Here is a 19,029-nt window from a genome sequence, read left to right on the forward strand (position 1 = left end):
CTCGAAGGGCTTGCCCAAAGTTCCTGCACCAAATTTAGATTCATTCTGGATTTAGCAACATATTCAGCCATTTTAATTTCATGTGATGTCAGTTTATTCTTTAAACTATTGGGAATGTTAAATATTGATTGTTAAATGTGCGTGTGTGTGCGTGTGTGCGTGCATGCATTGTCAGTCCTGCTTGCTCATAAATGCAAAAGCACCAGTGTAGTGATAGATTATTGATAATTCATGCTTGCCTACATGTGCACACACAAGTGCAGGTTGGGGAGTGCAAAAAACTTGACACTTTTCTGTGTGTGTGTGTTTGTGCGTGTGTGCACGCGTGTGTGGTACTAGTTTACCTGCTTGTTAAGTCACTAGTGGTTAAATAAATTCACAATAAGCTAACAGGGTGGGGCTCTTGCGTGAGACGCCCCCTAAAACAAACACTTGAATAGCACACTGAATGTGGCCTCAAACCAGGCTGGTAACTGTGTGTGTGTGTGTGCGCGCGTGTGTGCTCATGAGTGTGTGTTTAGGTGAAAGTGCCTTTTTTTTTAATCCTTGTCCGTTTTAAGGGGGAGTAGTGGAGCCACTCACGCATGTCCTGGTTGAAGAGCAGCAGCACTATGAATGAAATAATCCTGAAGTCTTTGTTAGCTGGACAGAAATCTTACCATTTTTCTCATTGTGACATTGCACCTTGATGTATAGGATCATGTAATGGGCATGTAGCATCATGACATTGGTGCATTTGAACTCAAAGGGAAGTATTTCTTTGAATAATAAGATGATTTTTTTTTTGTCTGTTCATGTTGCTGTATTTCCAACTGGAGCTTCCTGAAGATGAGCTCATATAGCCAAATGAATTGTATCAATGTGTTGTATTTATATTATAAATAAATCTGAATAAATTAGCATCCAGGTCATTAGCTGTTAACACTTCTTTTGATTTTTTGTCCTGCGTTTATTTATTTATTTTTTTCCCATTTGGATTGTTTTTGTCAAAGTGCTCACTTTGATTTAGGTCAGAAATCACAAATCAGTGACTGAAAATCAAGGAACAAAAAGCTAATCTTATACTGTACTGTACTGTCATTTATTGTGTAGGAAATGAGGCAGGACATAAAAGTAAGATTAATTTTTAAAAAAATCAAATGGCAACCTAAAACCAGGAAGCAATGTTAATGATTAAAATAATTGTTAAAGATGAAATTAAAAGTCCAAAAACCATTATGACGTCCTCAGAAAAGTCCTTTGGTCTCACTGCTGATTGGACCACAACCCCAAATTTTAGGAAGAAGTAGAAGTTAGATTTTTTTTTAAACATCAAGATTTCATCCCTTAGATCCCGGCTTCAGGGTACTGAAGGGTTTGGAGTTCCGCAGCGAGCCACAAATCTCCTGCAGGAAAGAGGTGATCTGCAGGTCCTTTTCTGACTTCCTGCCATCGAAGATAACCACCAGCGTGAAGTGCGGCTCGGGCCGACTCAGGTAGTATGTGCTCTGGACCTTATCATCATAGAAGTGCACCACCTTCTCCAGCGTGTTCAGCTCAGCGGCACGGTCGCCCATCATCATGATGACGTTGGGCCAGTGTGTGAGCGGACGTTCACCTGACGGCAAAGACACCACGGCGGGAAACTGTTCCACGCCTTTGGGTGCTTCACGGTAAGAGTGCGGGTGGTGGTAGCCGTGGCCCTGGAAGCTCTCCGAGCCGCGGTTGTCAAACACCAGCGATACGTTGCTGGCATCGTGCCTGCGGATGAACGAGCAGATCTTTCCATGGTAGTCTGGCGTAGTGCGGGCAGTCGAGGCCTTCATGTCAGCCGGGGCCGTCTGCCGGCTCAGGGCTTCGTGGAAGTAGAAACTGAACTTGGCAAGGAGTGCAGCCTGGAGGCGCTGAAGCCACACGTACAGGTGCGGTGGCTGCACAGCCTTCTGGGATTGGCCCCCAAACAGATTTTTGCGGGTCTCTTTTTGCCGCTGGAACAACTGACCCCAGGTGCTCAGCTTGGAATTGGCGCCGTGCAGGCTGAGCAGTGCGGGCAGGAAGCTCCACTCCGACACCTGAGCCTGACAGCGCAGCAACTGAGTCACCACGTCCACCTCAGTCTGGAATCCCTCCTCCGTCCGACCCAGGATGGGGTGGTGGAACCTGAAGAAGTGAAGCCGAAGCGGTTCATTGCTACTCAATCTAAAAGCTGTTACATTTTAACATGAGAGTAAAATGAAAATATGAAAAGTGCGCTTTTAAACACAACCCTGCTTTTTTCCCCCCTCAATTGTCTAAAATACCATAAAAATAGTAACCACTGCATGACATTGAGTGATGCAGGTTTCTGTGCTTAAATTGTCAAAATCCTAATATAATAAAGTTAACATTTAGAGAAAATTCTAACATATAAAAGATTTGAAAATGGCCACCGAGGCCGCCACACCCACTTGGTGCTATACTTGTGCAGGACTGCCTCCAGTGTGGTGAGCAGCTCCTCTGAGTTGATGCTCTTCTGGTTGCCGAGTGAGTGCATCTTCTCGTACAGGTCAGCCATCTCCATGCGCGCCTGGATGAAATGGCAGAGCTGTTCCGACAAGTGGGACAGCAGGTCCTCCAGGTAGGAGACGGAGCTTGGTTGGCTGTTGCGGCCCATTGTCACCACTTTCCGCAGCTCGTTGTAAAGAGAGGTGTAGATGGTGCGGATGGAGTCTTTTCGGCTAAAAAAAGACTGACCTCCTGCAGGGAAGAGGAAAACCATTTAAAACTTGGCAACAGCGAACTCTGGTGTTGGAATTGAGTACGTCTTTGGGACTGCCAAGATAAGGATTGATTATTTTTCATTCTTGTCCATAACGATATAATACTTGGTATCTATAATAGTCCAACATTTATTGCATGCATACCTGCAATTAATCAACTCCTTACAAAAGTTACATGTCCTTTTGAAGCGTGAAAAGGTCTTCACAACTGCATTATTATTGCTAATTTTGTGCTGCTTTATACCCAGTTTTTGGCCAAGGAATGTCATGTTGTGGTACACCTTCTCCGCGGCAGCCAGGTGAGCGAGCGCGGCCAGCAGCGCGGCCCAGATCGCTCCGGCGCTCTTGCTGTTGTCCTTTTCCTTCTCCACGTAGTCTTTTGCTCGGTCGAAAGAAAACATGCCGAGCTGCGTGAAAAAGCTCTCCAGGATTGCGCGCTCTCGGGGAACGGGCCGGAGCTCCTCCATGTCCGTCATTGTTCACACGGCCGAAGACAAACGGAGCCGCTGATCGGGACAGCGGTCCGTGTGACCGTGTTAGCAGCGCAGAAGGCTAACGTCTCGGTAAGAAACGATCATTCTTCGAACAGAATATAAACCACTTAGTGACTTTTAGGTCTGCGTACATTCTTTTAAAACGTAATCTCACAAGTGCAAATATTATTTTAAAACGGTATTATCAAATAATATGGATCTATGCGGTTAATAACCGTAACTGATCGCCGCCATATTGGCTGTGATGCTGTAAATACTACGGAGAGTCACGAGTGCCAAAATTAACTAGAAAAATTAAACATGTAAAGCAAAGGGGTAAATAAAAATCCTTGTAAAATTTGCTGATGTGTACAATAAAAACTTTCTTAAAAAAAGCATTGTATTTGGTAAAGTCAATGTAATTTAAGTAATAAATAAATTATGCAAATACTTGAATTACAAGCTATCAATCAAAGGGCTGAGTGGGTTTGTGCGGTCAGAGGTCAGCAGGTCAGTACGCAGCTATGAAGTCAGCGATACCTGGAGATGGATACTGAGAAACAGAAGCACAAAAAAGACAAAAAACGGTCAAAACTGCATGTGCACCCAATAAATTCTGTATTTCTATATTTTATGCAATATATACATAATGCGTATGTGTGTGTTTGTGAGTGAAGGAAATAAAATATATATAACAACCCTGAAAAGATATTTTTGGAATATTTTTTAAAATTATCTACATTTAAATGAGCCATTGTGGTCAAAGGGGGGAATGCAATCATAATCAAAATACCGTGCAGTGTGGTATTTGTTAGTAAAAAATAATTTTTTACTTGATTATTATGAAGAAAGTTTGGTTTTCATTTTAAGAAGGAAAACAGATGAGCTGGATTCCACCAATAATTGCAATATTACCATTAATGATATAGAAACCTTAACAAGCCATTATGATTTATAAAAACAGTCAGACAGTTTCTTGGATTATTATATCTTTTTGATCTGTTTTGATGATCTTTTTTATATATTTTCTATTCTTATTTTAATTTTTTTTTCTGCGTGCTTTTGCTGTTGTTGCGCTGTAAATTTCCCTTTGTGGGACAAACAAAGGAATCTGAATCTGAATCAGTTAACCCTGTCTTTCTCTCTGTCTCTTTCTCACAACATTTTCTAAAAAGAAAAGGATCACGCTGCAGACAATCATTGGTCCAGTGGTGCAAAGATAACAATCTCTTCCTTAACATAGAGAAGACCAAAGAGATGGTTACTGACTTCAGGAGAAGACCACCACAGTATCCCCCACTGACCATCAACGGCACTGCTGTGGAGAAGGTGAGCAGCACCAAGTTCCTGAGGGTACACATATCTGAAGACCTCACCCGGACAACTAACACAACACAGCTGGCCAGGAAAGCTCAGACACGCCTAAACTTCCTTCGCAAAAAAAGTAGAGCACATGTCCCACCCCCCATCATGTGCTCCTTCTGCAGAGGCACCATTGAGAGCATCATCACTGGCTGTGTTACTGTATGGTATGGAGACTGCACCGCCTCCTGCCGAAAGACTCTGCAACGCATAGTGAATGCAGCCACTGCTCACCCTCACAAACATTTTCCACACCCGCCTCACCCGAAGAGCCATCAGCGTTGTTGAAGATACATAACTCACACCCCGACTTCAGCCTCCTCCCATCAGGGAGAAGGCCTTTGGGCCTGCTCCACCAGACTGTCAAAAAGTTTTATCCACCAGGCTGTCAGGATGCTGAACTCTATCCACTACCTCCCCCACCCCCTGCCCCCTGCCCCCTGCCCCTGCCCCTGCCCCAGGACCTTAACTCTGCTGAAATACAATTGCGCTCCACAAACCCTTGAAATTTGCACATAGAGGGAAATTTTTGTATTATTGACTGTATTATTCTAGCAACCTACCTCACTTCATTGTATTGCACTGTATGTACATTCATGTTTTTGGCACCTTATTTACCACTTTTTTGCCTTATTTATATTTTCATTTTATGTTATTCAATTCATTTTTTATTTTTTATTTTAGTTTTACAGCACGATAAACTAGAGGGAAGAGAAACGGTATTTCAGTTTATCTGTATGTTTAAAACATGGAGTGAATTGACAATAAAAGTATCTTATCTTATCTTATCATTTGACAAGCATATTTGTTCACCATATGACAAAAATAGTATTTTTAGTGGGGTCTGCCTCCAGGTCCTGTGATTATTTTCACTTTTTATGGTGGATAATGGTGGGAAGAGTTGCAGGATAGATAAGGCTTTGTCTTTGGAGTCTGTAAGCGAGGCATTTTTATTGTGCATTTCTCTGTCCTTTAAAAGATTTCTCACTAATATTATAAACCTTTTTTAAGCATGCAGCAGCACGTTTTACTGGATTGTGATGATTTAACATGTGATTGTGATGATTGATCATCAAAATGGTATTCGTGTCATCCTCAGCTGTGGGATGATCTGAGGACTTGTGTTCCTACAGTTTTTAATAGGTCAGGAGATAATTTATGGGAGAAGAATAAAAGCATCGTCATGATCTGACCTCATGATTTTGAAACTTCTATTTTGTCAGTTCATAAATCATGAACTGAATCGAGTTTTCTAGATAAATGGTTTAATGTAGTAGGTTTGTGCAATACAAACAATAAAATGGCATTTTGCTGATATGGTGCATGGAATTAATCATTAACACATAAAAACCTTTAAATTCTGATTCTTAGATGAAAAAGAAAGTCTTTGCAGTGAATAAGTACAGTATATGAATGGTATTAAATTGGTTAAAAAACAAACCACTACATGAGCTGAGTCAGAGTACAGCAAAAACAGTTTGAGGACCAAAAATTATATGTTGCATGATTTAACTTTAGCTGGTTTAGCCAAACTATCAACAAATTGACTGAAAGACCAGTTATATTTTACTGAAAAGTAAAATAATTGAAATAACTACTACATATGTCAACAACCAACATTTAATGGCCTTATTGGATTTAATCACATTTTTAAAAAATAGTTCATATGCTTTCTTGTGTATCTCCTGCCACTGTTGGCTGTGCGTTACTGTCTATGGGCTGCACATACATGTGGTCTATTGAGTTGAGTGTCACTCAGGATCAATGAAATATATTTTTAAAGAAACCCAACATTCGTATTATTTTGCAATCACATTTTTAAAAAACATTAGCTTCAGAACAACAAACCAAAAAATTTGGACATTCACAAGGATGGCCATGTGCATTGTGGCAATCCAAGAATTCCAAGAAAAATAAAGCCCTTTTTGGAAAAAAAATTATGAAGTCATATGATAATCTTTCATAAAATACAAAGAAGCCCAGTAAATCTGGGTGTCTTGTTATTTAGACCGCAGTATAAAAGAGGAAATCAAATGGATTTTCTTTAGACTGCCGAGTCTCTTTATTGACGCAGCACAAGGTACAGCAGCATTTAAGGGCTCCACAAGGATTGTGTCAAACAGAAGGTAGGTGCTAGTGAAAGATGATAATGGTTGTTTGTGGGTGTTTTTGCTTTATTAATTTTCTTGTTTTTTAAAGGAAAGCCATAAAAAAGGTCGTATTATAGAAGGACCATTTAATAAAAAAATTAAATAGAAAACAGGTGAAAAGCCAGGAAAAGTATATGAAGGGGTTTTTATTTTCACATATGCTTAATGAAATCAGAGTTTTAACTATATTTGCATTTGTCAATATAAATATACTAAATAAATATTGACGTTAACGTACAGTAATTTTCGGTAAATGTTCCTTTAAGATCGTCATTGGTTTGTTTGCGGAAGTTGGTCCGTCAAATATTTTGGCCCCTTTCCGCTCTTTCAATTGGAAAGTGGCAGGACAACTCGACGAGTGAATATATTAGGTTAATTTCAAATACGGTTCACAACAGTAGCTAAATTAAATGCAGAGATAAATGATCCGCAATAAGTTAATGTGGCTTAATTTTCGATAGTTGGGAGAAACTAAGAAATCTTCATCATGTCTGCGGTGAAATCCGGTCAGTTTTCTCACTTAAATCATAGATCATTACTATGCGGTATGTGTAACAGTCGATGACCTTTTTCTTGTTTTTATCAGTTTTAATTAGCGTGAATAACTTATATACTATTTAAAGCCGTTCACGCTTTCAACAAATAAGAGCAGCTGTTCGACATGAACCAGTTCCATCCAAGCCCATAGAAAATTGTATAGAAATTTTCCACGTCTTTGTTTAAAGCTGATGTACATTTAGCTATTTTGTACAACGTGTGTTTATATTCACTCGTTTTCTGGCTGCAGATAAACAGTGGATCGTTGTTTGTCCAAACAGGGAGAGTTTTATTCCTGAAAACTGTGACCTCTTTCATTTACTGACATTCAGCACAACCGTCCGACGCTGAGAGCAGCTAATTAAACCTGTTATTTTTAGTTTTTACCTTCTTTTTCTTTGACTTTTTATTGTTTCCCTCTCCAGAAAGCCTGTCCCTTTTAACAGTTTGTGTGTGACCTCATCATATTGTGTGTTCTGTGTCTTCTGTCCTACAGCTTACCACTATGGACTCTGAAAGCGAGGTGCTGATGAAAGAATACTCCAAGATGATGACTGACATGATCGTGCTGTGTGCCACGCTGGCACTTTCGCTTTTCTTCTGGATTGTCTCTGTCACGATCAGTGCCTACTCTGGTGAGCCCTGATTCACCATTCACCTGTCTTTGCTCTGGTTTTTTGTGCTCCACGTTGGTCGTGCTCTGTGGTGAATCTCAGTTTTTCTTCATTTCCAGAGCATTTTTGTTCTCGCATGCAAAAGAATTTTGTGAAATGGGGACGCCTCAGACATGCAGCCTGTTTAGGCGCTGAACTGAGGAAGATTTGTGCTCCTGTCTCATGATCCTGTCATGCATGAAAGCTGGAAAACCACCACTATTGTCTTAGTGCATATCTTCCTCCTTGTGCAGGGACGCTGCAGCCTGTGTCACCATGGCGATGGTTGTTCTCCATTCTGGTTCCCTTTGTACTGACGGTCAGAGGGTTTAAAAAACGGAGTTTAGACCGGTCTGGGGCTCTGGGAGGTGAGTGCCTGCCTGTGCCCAAACTGCAAACCCAAATGATCAGCCATGCTGTTTGCCCCAAAGTATCTCACCCATGCACGTCTGCTACAGCTCAAGGGCAGAGGCATTAGCAACACTGAGCCGTGGCCGATGTGATAAAATAATACAATGCAACTGAAACTGACTATTTAATGGTAAAACAGAACCTGACACGAGTCAGTAATTCTTCTTGCATTTATATCAGCGGCCACATTTTACTCCACTCCACATATATATATATGTGCGTAGGTATGTATGTACTTTGTGCTGAGCCTATAGGCACTAAAACGTAACATGGGGGAAAAAAAAAACACACAACATTTGCTCAGTTTGACACTCAGACGATAGTTCTGTACGGTGATACAGTGCAGTGGTGTAGAAACCTGTATAAACAACGTCACTACAGTCGTTCCTGTTGCCAGAGGTTCATTTTTCCCATTAGTAACTGATCTGAGAGCAGCATGTGTTCAGATCCTTGGCACAACACCTTTAACCTTAATTTAATATGATGTTTATGACGTGCAGCCGCCAATCCGAATAACCAGAGGGGAGATTTTTGGCACGCAGAACCCAGCAAAGAGCAAGCTCTTTGTCTCCCTTCTGTCTAGCACTCTAACAATAATCGCTCAGTTTTGGCTGCTGCGAGCCAGATTCTTCTGTGGTTTCAGATGGAATCAAGTAACATAATCGGCAGGCCTTCAAGATGATAAGACGACCCAATTTAGTTAAAAGGCAGACCTTGTAACCAATCGCCTCATTTAGTTTGGAGGAATGGAATTCCAACCATGTGATTTTTTTATTTTTTTTTTAACCATATCTTTAAATCAGAGAATTAGCTTGTAGCTTTATTTCAGTTGATAATAACACACAAACAGCTTTATTTTAGTCACAAATGCTGATTTCAAAATGACACTGTGATCCCAGAACCTTATTTGTCTCTCAGTAATTCCTGTTTAATGGGTGTTTTGCAGCTCTCCTTGTCGGGTTTGTGCTGACGATGGCCAATTACAGCTTCTTCTCTTCCCTGCTGGCCTTCTTCATCACCTCCTCCCGACTGACCCGCTGGGGTGCAGCGCAGAAGAAGAAAATTGACCCGGAATACAGAGAAGGTGAGGAGGGTTGTGCCGCAAATTAGATTTTTGGATTTTTTAATTATTTCTGTTGCAGGCGGACAGAGAAACTGGATTCAGGTCTTCTGTAACGGAGGCGTCCCAGCTGAGCTGGCCCTCCTCTATATGATCGAGGTGATCAGCTGACTAAAGGCAGAACGAACTCAATACATATGATTGACTGATTGATTATAGATGGTTCCTGTGTTGGCAGGTGGGCCCAGGGGAGATCCCCATCGATTTTGGTAAACAGTACTCGGCCTCCTGGATGTGCTTGTCCCTGCTGGGTGCCTTGGCCTGCAGCACCGGAGACACCTGGGCCTCAGAGGTGGGGCCTGTCCTCAGCCAGTCACAGCCGAGACTTATCACCACCTGGAATGAGGTTCCAGCAGGTGAGTCTGGTTCTACACTTCCTGTTTTAATTTTTCTCAAAGCCAACTACAAACACAGCGACACTTAGCAAGGTACCGTGGTGGCTCCGCCCCATAATACAAAACGGCTCATTTTTGCGACGTTGCTGCCAATGTTTTAATTGTAAAGGTACGAATGGCGGCGTGACCCTGGTTGGACTGATCGCCAGCTTTCTCGGCGGGCTGCTGGTGGGGGCAGCTTACTTTGTGACACAGCTGCTGCTGGTCAACGACCTGCATGTGGCCGACCCTCAGTGGCCCCTCATCGTGTACGGGGGCGTGGCCGGCCTGCTGGGCTCCATGTTGGACTCTTTCATTGGAGCTCACATGCAGTATTCAGGTAGCTACATATCTGTTGTGCTGCGCACCAGCCTACGATGTGTGTTTGAAACAGAGCATTTAACTGAACAGTGTCTGAACTATGCATGTAAATCAGTCGGCAAATGGAAATGTTGGCATATTCCGGACTTCTTGAAAACTCTTTCAGGCTTCGACGTTAGCATCGGAAAGGTGGTCAGCTACGAGTCGGCCACAACCCAGAGAATCTGCGGAAAACCCATTTTGGACAACAATGCAGTCAACCTGTTCTCCTCCATCCTCATCGCACTCATCCTGCCCGGGCTGGCGTGGGGGGTGTGGCCACGATAGTGTGAAGCAAAGGATTTTTCAGAAACATCACATGACAGGAGAGGATCGTGCTCGCAGCAGGGGTCAAGGAAAAGAAGACGGTAACTTAAAACATTGATTTAGCATCATGTTTCCCTGAGTGAGGCTAATGTAAAAACTCTGCCGACTGTTTCCGAGTAAACTTTCATGTGTCCGATATCTTTAGAAATGTTTCTCAGCTTGGCTTCAAAGATGAGTCCGGTGATCAGGAGCCAGTGACAGAAACTTCAGTAAAAACTTTTGTAATTTAAAAAAAAAAAAAAAAAATTGGGACTACAGAAAAAATAAACAATTATTTAACCATTCATTCACTGCGCTAAAAGGTTAGCAACAATCTACTTGTGCGACATTTTGAACAAAAAATAAATAATCAGGTCCTTGTTTCACAACTTAAATCTATGACTCGTCACCCTAACATTATAAATTATTTTTATCTGAAGTCTTATCACGGAAAGTTGTCACTTAAAGCAATTTCTGACTGAGTAAACCTAATCTGAAACAAGCCTCTCTTCTGTGGTCGCCCTGTGGCGTTACGCTCTTCTGTTCTTCACGCTGTGATGATTTCACTGGTTTTTGGGAAACGTTAAAAACTGTGGTATCTGTCTTTAAACTTACAATGAGATCATTTTACTGATGAACTGCATTTGCAACAGTGAACTATAATGATACAACCTGCTTTGCTGATTACTCTGGCGGCATCGAAATGATCAAATCTTTTGAGTTTCTCATAACAAAGATGTTAAATGTGGTCAAAGATCCCTGCTGAGTGAAGATGGTCTAACGTTTGAATTTTCCAAACGCCCGTGGATCAGGTTGCCCTCCATCAAGTGTTTCCTGCTGCGACTCCGATGATGCTGAGATATTGTTCTGACCGAAGCAGCCTATGTAGATAGGTCAGCGTCGTTGACGTGAACATGAGCATCCCTCTAACCCGGTGCGAGGAGGGAACAGACACCACAGACACTGATGGCTTCCAGAGGTATCACTGTTTTTATTTCGGAGTGTCTGAGAAAAAGGCACTAAACCAAACAGGGAAGAGTGACGCTGAACTTTAAGAGGGAATCAAGGTTGAAAGAAAACAGACAGATTTTACACAACTGCATTCAAATGCTCGGGTTTCTCTCCACATATCTGATTAACTAAACCCACCATGATTATAAAAAAGAGACCTTTTAATTCCTTAGTGTTAAGAATCAGAATAGTGCTTAGCCAAAAATGTAGTCTGAAATCACCCAGACAAACTTCTTCTTAAAGAGGTTATAAATAGATTTGTTGTTGTAAATTAAATTAATGCAAACACTGCTAACAGTTCATTAATTTCCAAACAGGCTTGTAGAGTTGATTTAAACAGGTCTGGACCCAGAGTCTATGGCTGCATTGACTATACTTAAGTTCCAACAACATATAATAATCATAACGCAGCTTATAGGCTGATTTTGTAAACAATAATTTGGTCTGTAAGGACTTACAGGGTTCAGCTCAGACTTCAGATCAGCGAGGTGACGACATTGGCCGTCTGTGAGAAACTAAACACGTCAAATATTTGAAGGGCAAATGTTTTTTTGTTTTAAAAAAAAAACCAAAAAAAACTCTTAAATATTCAATGGGGTGTGGAATAATAGTAATTTTTCAAGATTAGTCACTGCAGAAATGGTTTGGACAACTTAATTCTTCAAATTTTGCCATTTTAGCTGGCACACAGTTATTTCACAAAATCTGACTCAGCATTTTCCCGGTCTTCACCTCATCTCATCAGTTTCTCGTTCGAAGGAGGGATCTGAAGTAAATGCGTCATATGACAGATGTGTTTTAACGTCAACGTTTGACAAGTTTAACTGTCTTAAGAAAAGTCAGAGTGTCTCATAAACATCAGTCTTTAATCATCGCTGGGTTCCAGCAGGTTTCTCTCACACTGAGCACGCTCACGTTAGGAGGGGCGGGGCAAAGAACGCGGGAGGGGCGGGGCTTCACAGCAGGGCCGTTGCTCTGTCACAGCTGGTCTTTATAGTAGCCGAGTTTAGCCAAGGACATCTCTCTGCGGAGCTGCATCACCTCCCAGAACATCTGCTCGGCTAAACACACGATGCAGCAAGCGCATCGGTCACACGACGCCACAGGTGTCAACGTATATTCAATCAGAATTGCTGTTAATCGTCTCACCGTCTTGCTGTTTCACCAGCCCCTGCTGGATGTATCGAATGTACGTGAAGAAGTTACACACAGTTGTGATCTGAGAAACAAAAACCAGAGAATTAAAGTGAAAATGTGCTTCGTTGGTCATGTTTATCATAAATATGGATACAGGTTTACTCCAATCAGAGCTGCGTTTGTTCTTTAGGTTTAACAGCTTCTGTCCATTCACAGCAGAACTGTGTATATATGTGTGTGTGTGTGTGTGTGTGTGTGTGTGTGAACTCACTCTGTATCTACAGTAGGGAGAAATGTAGTAATAGTTGGACGAATCTCCAAACTTAATTCTGTGCTTACAGGTTTTGGTCTGGCCACTGAGGGCGCATTTTCTGCGAGAGACAGTGAGATACACAATTTGTTACGGTGTGAACTTGACCTTCATGAGCGTGCGTGTGTTTATGCATGTTCTCACTTTGGTCCCCCACACTCCACCGCTGAGGCTTTGACCACAGGGAGCGTCTGGAATCCGACTGGCTCGACACTGAGAGCGTTATGCTCCACGGCCTCCAAGATGGCTGACCCGAGCTGAGAAGGAGAGGACAGCAGATCATCTTCCAGTCTTAAAAACTCCTGAAATGTGCGAGTTAACCAACTTAAAAAGGGCACATTTTCGGACAGCTCGTCTCACTTAAGCGTTAGACGTCATGTCATTATGAGCCACTAGGTGTCGCCATCGCCAAAATTACTAGATTTAGATGGTTGGATGAATAATGTACATTTTCTGAGATGAAGCGTGTTCCTCGCTGCGTACCTCGCTCTTGCTGAAGGTCAAACAGGGGTAGATGTCTTCACGGTAAACCCTCTGCAGGAAGCAGCAGCTCCGGTCCAGCGTTGGCTCCTCCTTCCATGCCTTAAAGTCACTGAACAGCTGATTGTCCACCTGCACGTGACAGCAGTTTGTTCTAAAGTCTTTCTGAGAAGTTTCAGACTGGACGAGCACGAGGCGCGTCCCCCGACTCCTCCTACCTCTCTACACTCTCGAACGATGGGCTGCGTTGCAGACGGGTCGGGCTGCGTCCCCAAGATGGCCGACGATGTGCTCTTGTTTCTGCTGTGTCCCTTCCTGAAAGGCGTCTTCACCCCCCCTCCTCCAACAGAGGGGAGTTCACCAACAGGGGAGGTGGGGGAGGAAAGCACTAACGTCTTCAAAGCTTGGACCTCGGCCTGGAGGACGTCGATCTTAGGAGATAAACGAATCATTGTTACCATGGCAACACTGACAACAAACTCTAAAATCGAACCGAACTCGGACGAACTGGAAAGAAAGAGTTTCAGGCTGTCTCTGAACCCACTCCCTAATCCCTATATAGAGCACGACATCTATCCCAAAATGCATGTGATGTTCAGCGGAGTTCCGAAGACTCAATGTACTCGTGCAGTTTCTTTCACCACAGATCAGAGCAGAGGACGGACAACGAGCGACTGGGATCGTCACCTTTCCCAGAGCTTCCTTCAGCTGTTTCTCGGCATTCGCCTGTTTGATGTTCGCTTCGTGGACCATTTTATGGGCTTCCTGGAAAAAAAGATAAAAACAGAAGCAGTTTCAGTGATGAGAAGATGGAGAAGAACAAAGCAGAAAAGAAACATGAAGGAGACAAACAGCTTCGACTGATTTAGGGACACCGAGATTGATTATTGGAGGCAAAAAAAAATAAAAACAACACAATAGACTGATGACAACAATGATCACCAAGGAGTGAGACAACACGACAGTCTATATGATATGTACATAAATAGAGCTGTGCTGTGATTGGCTGATGCCCTGTCGCTTCTTCATATGATTGGACACCAGCTGTGACTGTCAGTATTCAATGTGTGTGTGTGTTTGTTGCTTTAGGAGGAAAAGAGTAAACAGAGAGCAGGAGGTGGGCAGGAGGGTGTGGACCGACCTGGAACAGACTGGCGGTGAGCTCCTCCAGCTCCTGGCCAAGCTGGTCTCTGACTTTAGACAACCTCTCACACTCCTCATCCTTCAACAGCAGCTCCTTACGCACACAAACGTGCAGGCACACAAAAATACACCACAAAACAAAACTGCCAAATGAACAGTGTGACAAGGAAACATGAGGAAATAATAAGTGAGATGTGCAAACGGGCTAAAGAGGATTCAGAAAACTCTTTCGGGGGATCTGGACTGAAATTGTGATTTTTATCTGAATTCTTCCTCCAAATATACGTAGCTTTGATCCTCTTGGAAATAAGGTTATAAATCATAACAAATGTAAGCAAATAACCAAAGACATGATGAGCACTGTGTACAACTGAGGTACACACACACGCTCGCACATGCAGGGACACACACATAGACACACGTACACAAAGTCCAACCACAAATACTCCGTGTGTGTGTGTGTGTGTGTGTGTACCCTCTGGGCCTTGGCCAGCTCCTCCTTAAGCCTCTCGTATCCTTTCTCTCGGACCTCCATCACTGACGGGCTGCGCAGCCGCGACAGGCTCTCGCTCAGAGCGCCGCACTCCTCGCCATCCTCCCCCGACAGGAGGTTTCCGTCTGCAGACTCCGCCTCCTGGCCCGATACACTGCAGCGTAACCATCAGAAACCACAATGAAAGACGTTTACAGCGCTCCCTGCTTGGACCGCGGGGCCAATCCCGTACCTTCCATTGTGGCTGGGCCGCGGCGTGGAGTAAACGGGCTGCGTGGGGAGCTGGTCGGCACACAGGGAGGTGCGGCCTCCCAGGGAGTGGGTGCGATAGAGAGAAGTGGGCGGGGTGCAGTGACGGGCAGCGGGACGCTGCTCTGCTTGGTTCTGCAACAACGCGAATGGCAGAAAGTCAGCGGCGGTTGACAGGGAGAGCGGGGCCGACCTCAGGGATTCTGATTGGTTTACAGCAACCTTGGCCACGAATCCTGGATCTAATTTTAAGTCGTCGCACACCGAGCAACTTGAAGACACCAAACAAGTCAGACAGGATGTATGAGCGCGGCTCCTGGATCTAAAATTAACTCCTGCTCCCTGATTAAAAGCAGCAGAGGGCGCAGCTCAGGACGCACCTGAACAGGTCACGTGGTACCAGCAGGCTTCTGTCAACACACCCGTTCCTACCTGAAGGTCAGGAGTGGTGGGGGAGGCCAGGTTCACCTCGTGGAAGCCCTCCAGAGTCTCTGCATTGCTCTGACCGCCGCTGCAGGCCATAGCAGCTGCTCCAGGACATCATACGCTCTGCAGGCAGCACACAAAGGCACGCACGTTAGCACGTTAGCACGTTAGCCTTCAGCTAAAAAGCTGCTGTGCACATGAGCCCTTTTTGTTTTTTGACTGTTATTGCAGGCGAGTTCAGGGAATCAGTAAAACCAGAACAGCTACTGGAACAAGACTGGAATTTTATATTTGAAATGCTTAAAATGTGAAACGAATAAAACACAAGATTATGTTGTCAATGTGTTCACACCGTTTTAGACCGACACTAGTCTGACAGGAAAACTAAACTAATAAAATAGGAATAAGAAACCTTAGTTGCAGCTCAGTTGTCAAGACTGTGTAGTGCTTGATGTGTGTTTGTGTGTGTGTGTGTGTTACCATCATGCAGCAATGGATGTAAAAGCTGGATGGACTGATGGAGACTCGCAGATCCACAGTGTAGAGCAAGTCAGCTGGATGATAGTTGAAGACCGTCCTCACCCCTGAAAGACAGACAGACATTTGATCTATTCTTTTCTGTCTGATGGAGTTTGACCCACAAAACAAAGTCCAGCCAGCAACAGGAAGTTGTCAGATACTTGGGGAGCGGCTCAAATTCCTGGTTTCATTGGTGAGAACAAAGATCAAAGACGTCACCCACTGTACTTTCAGTCGGGAGCCCGTCCACTGCATCAGCTTCTGCTGATTTGTTTGTCCCGCTAACCTGCTTCAGCACACCAGTCTCACCTGCTCAGGTAACTGGTGGGAGTGTCCTCCTTTTACTATATTGGCGCAGCAGCTAATTCCACACACTCGAAGACATAAAACAGACTCAGAACAGTCACGTCATGCGTCACACCCACCTGTAAGCCCTGTAAGAGTGCGACTATCAAACGTGTCAGTTGTCGTTTCCTTTTAATGTTTCCTCCCTCTGGTGTGCGTCTGCACCGTGTAGTTTTTAGCAGAAATAACAGTAACAGTAAATTTATACCTCTTTGATGGAAACCTGGACGATCGCTCGCATTTTTGAAATACCAGGAAAGCAAAGGCTCGGTCCACAAATCATTGAAAAAGCAGCAAATACAAAGAAATAGCATCACTCAGATTATTATCTTTGTGCCTCCGGGTCGCTAGTTTAGCAAGAAACCCCTTAGATGTACCACAATCAAAAGCATGTTATATATTCTGATTGAAATTAATCTAATTAAAAGATAAAGTAGAACCAAATAACATCAGTGAACACACACGTGCAGATGTAAGACACAATGACATGCACGGGTGACAGTATTAGCCTGTCAAAAACTGGATGAACTCCAGTTTAGCAAACAAACTAACCCCTCCTCCCACCACATCTCCATGGTAACAGTGCTTGATGGGCCATAGTAACCTGACACCCGGAGGGATGCTGTAGGATCCAGTTACTCCAGATCTGATAAAGATTATCCTGTGTGTTTACACCAAACCTTGAAGGTCCTGGCCAGACATCTAATCTGGATTGCTGCCGTCGACTTGTCCTCGGAATGGCTAAAAACTACTGATTTTAAAGGTCAGCTGACCCAAACTGTCTGCGTTTGTTGTGATGAAAACCATGAAACTTTGCTGAGGATCTGCAGCGTCTGCAGAATTAGCTGGCTCCACAGTGACAACAGCCCCAATGTCCATTCACATGATTAGCAGCTATTGCGTTAGGTCCAGGCTGCTGATGCGTATTATGGAGTTATCCGTGTGCTGACCAGGAGAAGGAGAAACATCACGCTGATTTATGACCACATGACTCAAATATTCTGGACTGGGTCCGTGTAAACACCTGGGTCAGGGTGCAGGGACGGCGAACGCTGGGTTGGCCGCGGCTAGCCTAGATTTAAGATTAACCAGCGGGTTAACAGCTACTTTACAAATGTCGATAGAAATAAGGCACGGATGTTAACTTACACCATGAGCATTAATGATGTATGAAAGCAGGTTCTCGGCTGTGTCAGATAAGGTTTCATTACTAGAAAGAGCTAACGTCAGTGCTGCACGTCCATCAGCTAGGCTAACGTAAAAAACAGACTCATTCAGAGGTAAAACTGCCGTCTTCCATCTATTATTGTTTGCTAACATATTGCAAAAGGTAGATAACCAAGTCATGTCAACGTTGATATTTTTTTGGGGGGGGAAATGCCTCTGTTTTCTGCATAAATCTTAGCTTTATCGCCATTATTCGCAAGCAGAGGGATTCCTAAAGCCCTGCTTCCATTCTGGGAACAGCGCAATTTTACCGATGATTAATCATATCAATTTGAGTTCCTGATAAAACGAGAAACGAATAATTAAATAATAATACACATGAACGGTCTTAAAGCTAGCTAGGTTAAAAAGTAACAGAGATATATCGCCAGACGGCTAAGTGTCCGATAACTGGCACATGAGCCTAGTGATGTTTATACATGGAGCAGCGACAACTCGACAGGCTCGACGAGTCTCCCCAACTTGTAATAATATCAACAATAACAGAGGTTAAGCTGGAAACTCACCTCTGTGAAGACTGCAGCCCTAGTTACCTTTTCGAAATAATGTGCTGGACGAAGCCGTCAAACAAACAAACCGGCAGAGAGCCAGACGGACCATCCGGGAGGCTGTCAGACCGAAACACTCCAACCGAATGACGGTGTGTTTATGGACCACTTGGAAATATGGGAAACGGCGCTGGAAAAATACACCCCTAGTGCTTGTCCAGATATTTAGTGTAGCTGTGTAAAATGTATATTTGAATAAACGCAGTATGACCTCAGGAAAATTTATAACATGTTATAATATATTTGATTGTCCACCTCCTCTATATATGTGATAATGTTTGCGCTAATCACTAATTTTTTACCGTATTCTTTTTTACTTTTGCTCCTATTGGAGGATGAAACCTAAGAACTTAATTGCCAGTGATTACTGCTGTGATTATTGTTATTATTACACAATGGCAATAAAAATATTGATCCGTCAAAGTACTCAAAGTACAAATGTACACGGACGGATGAATTGTTTTACAAACAGTAACCAGCAGGGGTCGCACAAAACAAACAAATTAATAATATTAAGTCCGAAAGAAGTTTAACTAATAATTGACTTATTTCAGTCCAGTTTTCAATATAAATGTGATTAAATGCAAACGGTGTTGTGGGGTCGTTTGAGGACATTCATTGACCATAATTAACCATTGTTAAGTTATTTTACAGTAC

At 43.2% G+C, this 19,029-nt stretch overlaps 3 protein-coding genes across 5 annotated transcripts; 1 reads left to right on the top strand and 2 right to left on the bottom strand.

Annotated features, from left to right (window-relative positions):
- Nucleotides 1–81: 81 nt before the first annotated feature.
- Nucleotides 82–3,491, bottom strand: kics2 (KICSTOR subunit 2). Its single transcript, XM_003972725.3, has 3 exons — nt 2,983–3,491; nt 2,427–2,715; nt 82–2,139 (listed from the first exon to the last, which is right to left on the bottom strand). The coding sequence occupies exons 1-3, from the start codon at nt 3,212–3,214 to the stop codon at nt 1,320–1,322; spliced, it is 1,341 nt and encodes a 446-aa protein (XP_003972774.1). The 5' UTR covers nt 3,215–3,491; the 3' UTR covers nt 82–1,319.
- Nucleotides 3,492–7,028: 3,537 nt separating this feature from the next.
- tmem19 (transmembrane protein 19) lies at nt 7,029–10,986 on the top strand. Its single transcript, XM_003972677.3, has 8 exons — nt 7,029–7,229; nt 7,757–7,895; nt 8,168–8,281; nt 9,271–9,408; nt 9,467–9,543; nt 9,623–9,800; nt 9,949–10,158; nt 10,306–10,986. Exons 2-8 carry the CDS (start codon nt 7,766–7,768, stop codon nt 10,464–10,466), a joined length of 1,008 nt encoding a protein of 335 aa, XP_003972726.1. The 5' UTR covers nt 7,029–7,229; nt 7,757–7,765; the 3' UTR covers nt 10,467–10,986.
- A 470-nt stretch (nt 10,987–11,456) lies between these two features.
- Nucleotides 11,457–18,486, bottom strand: rab3ip (RAB3A interacting protein (rabin3)). 3 transcript variants are annotated; one of them, XM_011613197.2, is made up of 13 exons: nt 18,331–18,486; nt 16,214–16,317; nt 15,740–15,856; nt 15,291–15,442; nt 15,041–15,212; nt 14,564–14,659; nt 14,110–14,187; nt 13,641–13,853; nt 13,426–13,554; nt 13,087–13,199; nt 12,904–13,003; nt 12,645–12,714; nt 11,457–12,556 (listed from the first exon to the last, which is right to left on the bottom strand). In XM_011613197.2, exons 3-13 carry the CDS (start codon nt 15,827–15,829, stop codon nt 12,474–12,476), a joined length of 1,296 nt encoding a protein of 431 aa, XP_011611499.1. In that variant the 5' UTR covers nt 15,830–15,856; nt 16,214–16,317; nt 18,331–18,486; the 3' UTR covers nt 11,457–12,473. The 3 variants fall into 3 exon arrangements, with proteins under 3 accessions (XP_011611499.1, XP_011611500.1, XP_029681612.1); XM_011613198.2 differs by having other exon boundaries at nt 18,358–18,463; XM_029825752.1 differs by lacking the exon at nt 14,564–14,659.
- Nucleotides 18,487–19,029: the final 543 nt, after the last annotated feature.

Source organism: Takifugu rubripes, chromosome 18 (genome assembly GCF_901000725.2).
Source record: "Takifugu rubripes chromosome 18, fTakRub1.2, whole genome shotgun sequence".
In the NCBI taxonomy this organism is placed as follows: Eukaryota; Metazoa; Chordata; class Actinopteri; order Tetraodontiformes; family Tetraodontidae; genus Takifugu; species Takifugu rubripes.

Excerpts from the sequence above, each read along its gene's own strand:
- kics2 (XM_003972725.3), bottom strand. The coding sequence starts at position 3,214 with ATGACGGACATGGAGGAGCTCCGGCCCGTTCCCCGAGAGCGCGCAATC. Across the intron at positions 2,716-2,982 it reads ATTCCTTGGCCAAAAACTGG|GAGGTCAGTCTTTTTTTAGC; the intron begins GTATAAAGCAGC and ends TCTTCCCTGCAG. Across the intron at positions 2,140-2,426 it reads CTGCACAAGTATAGCACCAA|GTTCCACCACCCCATCCTGG; the intron begins GTGGGTGTGGCG and ends TCACTTCTTCAG.
- tmem19 (XM_003972677.3), top strand. The coding sequence starts at position 7,766 with ATGGACTCTGAAAGCGAGGTGCTGATGAAAGAATACTCCAAGATGATG. Across the intron at positions 8,282-9,270 it reads CCGGTCTGGGGCTCTGGGAG|CTCTCCTTGTCGGGTTTGTG; the intron begins GTGAGTGCCTGC and ends GGTGTTTTGCAG. Across the intron at positions 10,159-10,305 it reads AGCTCACATGCAGTATTCAG|GCTTCGACGTTAGCATCGGA; the intron begins GTAGCTACATAT and ends AAACTCTTTCAG.
- rab3ip (XM_011613197.2), bottom strand. The coding sequence starts at position 15,829 with ATGGCCTGCAGCGGCGGTCAGAGCAATGCAGAGACTCTGGAGGGCTTC. Across the intron at positions 15,443-15,739 it reads CCACCACTCCTGACCTTCAG|AACCAAGCAGAGCAGCGTCC; the intron begins GTAGGAACGGGT and ends GCGTTGTTGCAG. Across the intron at positions 15,213-15,290 it reads CGGCCCAGCCACAATGGAAG|TGTATCGGGCCAGGAGGCGG; the intron begins GTACGGGATTGG and ends GTTACGCTGCAG.